The 3,101-nt window shown below is 26.0% G+C and overlaps 1 protein-coding gene across 1 annotated transcript; it reads left to right on the forward strand.

The window, feature by feature from the left end:
• Nucleotides 1-2,588: 2,588 nt before the first annotated feature.
• EIN_416550 (glutamate synthase beta subunit, putative) lies at nucleotides 2,589-3,099 on the forward strand (the record flags this gene model as incomplete). Its single annotated transcript, XM_004182904.1, has 1 exon — nucleotides 2,589-3,099. A coding segment is annotated over one exon (511 nt), but the record flags the coding sequence as incomplete, so codon positions are not given.
• Between the last annotated feature and the right edge of the window lie 2 nt (nucleotides 3,100-3,101).

Consider the following 3,101-nt stretch of genomic DNA (forward strand, 5'->3'; position numbering starts at 1 on the left):
TTAAATTAATAAATTTAATTATTTGACTTATTTATAATAACAATTTACAGTAGGGAAAATAAACCCGGTACTTTAGAAATGAATCCGAACCTTTAGAAAAAACTCCTAATGATTAGGGCTTCTTCCCGTTGTAATAAATTTGCACAATTTGGAAAGAACCAATCATTTTAACTCTTCGAAAAAAACTGAAACTTTACAAAATTGTCCAATCAATTCAAACTAATTTCATTTTTCTTTTTTTCAACATTTTTGTTTTTTTCTCTCTATATTTCATTGCGCCAAAACACCGTTAAATCATGGGAAATACAGATTTAAACAATTATGAAATGTTGAACATTTTATATTATAAATGTTAAATACCTTGTTTATAGAAATTGTTTTTTCATATGCATATAATCTTTTCGAATTAACAATCAACATGCAAAATAATATAATTATGACTTAAGATTTTTTTTTCATCATATCTTTAACTTTGGACTTCATGAAAATGGTATTAACAGTCCAAGTGTCTTTTAACAAATATTGTGATAGTGAATTTATAGTTATTTCATGATAATATTTTGACAACCTATGATGAAAATGAACCACTTTACATGTTTATTTTATCTACTATGACACTATATAATAATTTTATGTTGTAATACCAAATTGTTCATGTTTTAATTCCAAACAGTTTAAAATGTTATTACATTTTTTGTTTTTAAATGTTATTTTGAAAAAATAATTCTTTATAATATTAATAGTTTTGAATAGCTTTATTATATATTCAGGGTTAATAAGTAATTAACTAAATTTTTTTATTATTTAAAGAAAAAATCGAAAAAAACAATTTATTTCATACTGTTTGTTTCATTCACATCTGTTTTATTAATCTGTTGTCATCCATTAACACAATAGAAAGCAACAACCTGAGTGATACAAGACCTCTCAAGTATTATTACTATGAGAGGTGTCTATAACTGGGTTTTAAAATCCATTTAAAACAACCAAAATATGCTGCGGCTTGGGATAAGAGGTGATGATCGACGAGAAAAAGACATCCTCTTAAAATTTAAACAAATTGTTGTATTTTTTTGTTATTTGGATTTTGTTATTGGTATTTTCTTTAATGAATAATGTTATTGATAAAATGTTATTTGAATTGTGTTATTTGAATTTTTGTTATTAAAATAATGTTATTGCCTATAAAGGGTTTTGTCCCAAAAATGTATTGTTTTACCGTTTCACATTTTTTACTAAAGTTGCCCTAATTGTTCTAATGATCCTAGTTCATTTCTCCTACTGTAACATTTATTTGATAAAATGATAATAATACCATTAAGCGTAAACTATTCCAAGAACGGAACTTGTTCTTATGGGATTAATTTATTGCAGATATTGGTGAATATTATCGGGAAAATTATGCCTAATTATTTATATTTTAAATATAATTGGATGTTTTGTTGTGCTATTATTCCTAAAAATTAGTACATTTTTACCTACAAACTAAACAAAAAAATCAAGCTATTTTTAATTTATAAATGAAATTTAAATGGTATTAATTTATAGTAAATTAAACTATACTTAATAACGTGTTTTTATTCAAAAAATAGTTATATTAGGGTTCACAAAAAACAAAAATTTACACTTTTATGTTAAATAATTTGGTCAAAACTAGCCTTTTTTCTCCGTTTTAAACAACACAATTTTTACTTGTTTATTATCAATTATTTTTTTAAAAACAATTGATTTTGCACTATATTAAGATTGTTTGTTAATTTTTTTATTTTAAGGATGCACTTTTGGCAAAATGTTAAAAATTAACAGGGGACTTGCTTCACCTTGTCGTTTGGCCGACCCTGACTGAAAGTTAGTACCGCGAACCTCTATTTTGAATATTTTTTGAAAAATATTTGAAGTTTGTTTCAATGTTAACTAAAAAAAATGTGTAGATTTATTTTTTCGTTTGTTAACAATATATTATTAGAATTAAGTCCTATTATAAGTTCGTAAAGAATTTATTTTATGGAAAAAAAAGACAATATGGATTAAAAATTAAGTTTGATGAATGATTAGAACCTATTTTTGAAATAGCCACCACGATGAATTCAATCTTATTTGGTTTCATGTTGTGAAGTTAAGTGAATCAAACTTCAACTTGGCTAAAACAAAAGAAACAATTTAACAAATGAATTTCTTTATTCCAAACAACAGTGGTTTTTATTTTGATAATTCTAATCAGTTGTAATTCAATCAATAATTTCACCTTAACAAATAAAATAAAACGTATTCGATTCTGGAAAGTTAATTGCAATTTTTATTGAACTTTGTTGATAACCCTTTGAAAAATAACACTTATTTCTTAAATCAATAATTCTACACTAAAAATTACTGTTTACTTATTAAATAGAATTGATAAAAAAAGAAATTGATATTTCTTTCTTTATCAATTGATTTGATAAATATCAAAGAAATATCAAACATTTCTTTGATATTTCAAAGAAATGTCTTTGAAATACATCAAAATCTATTTTAAGAAATTTCTAATTACTTTTTTAAAGAAATTGAATTTTATTGCAATAAAAACACAACTCAATTTATTCATTTCAATGGCAGCGAACTTCAAACGAACTCCAATCCCCATCAGGGATGCAAAGGAACGTATTCAAGACTTTAAAGAGGTCGTTCTTGGATACTCCAAAAGTGATAGTATCGAAGAAGCATCGCGGTGTATCGACTGTAAAAAGCCCCTCTGTGTTCCTTCATGTCCTGCTGGTATAAATATTCCAGGCTTTATTACTGAAATTAAAAAGGAGAATTACACTGAGTCCTTAAGAATAATATTAGAGAATATGCCTCTAACAAACATATGTGGACGAGTGTGTACTCGTCAATGTGAAGACACATGCATTAAAAATCGAAAAGGTGGGAGTTTAGAAATCATGGAACTCAAACGGTCTGCAAGTACTTATTGTAATGAAGAAGACATTGACATTAAATGTGCCCCAGACACAGGAAAGAAGGTAGCAGTAATAGGATCAGGACCTGCTGGGTTATCAGCTGCTTACTTTTTACGTTTGAAAGGTCACAAAGTAGTTGTATATGAACAGAAGCATAAAGTT

Source organism: Entamoeba invadens (genome assembly GCF_000330505.1).
Source record: "Entamoeba invadens IP1 unplaced genomic scaffold scaff_1105074726525, whole genome shotgun sequence".
Lineage (NCBI taxonomy): Eukaryota > Evosea > Mastigamoebida > Endamoebidae > Entamoeba > Entamoeba invadens.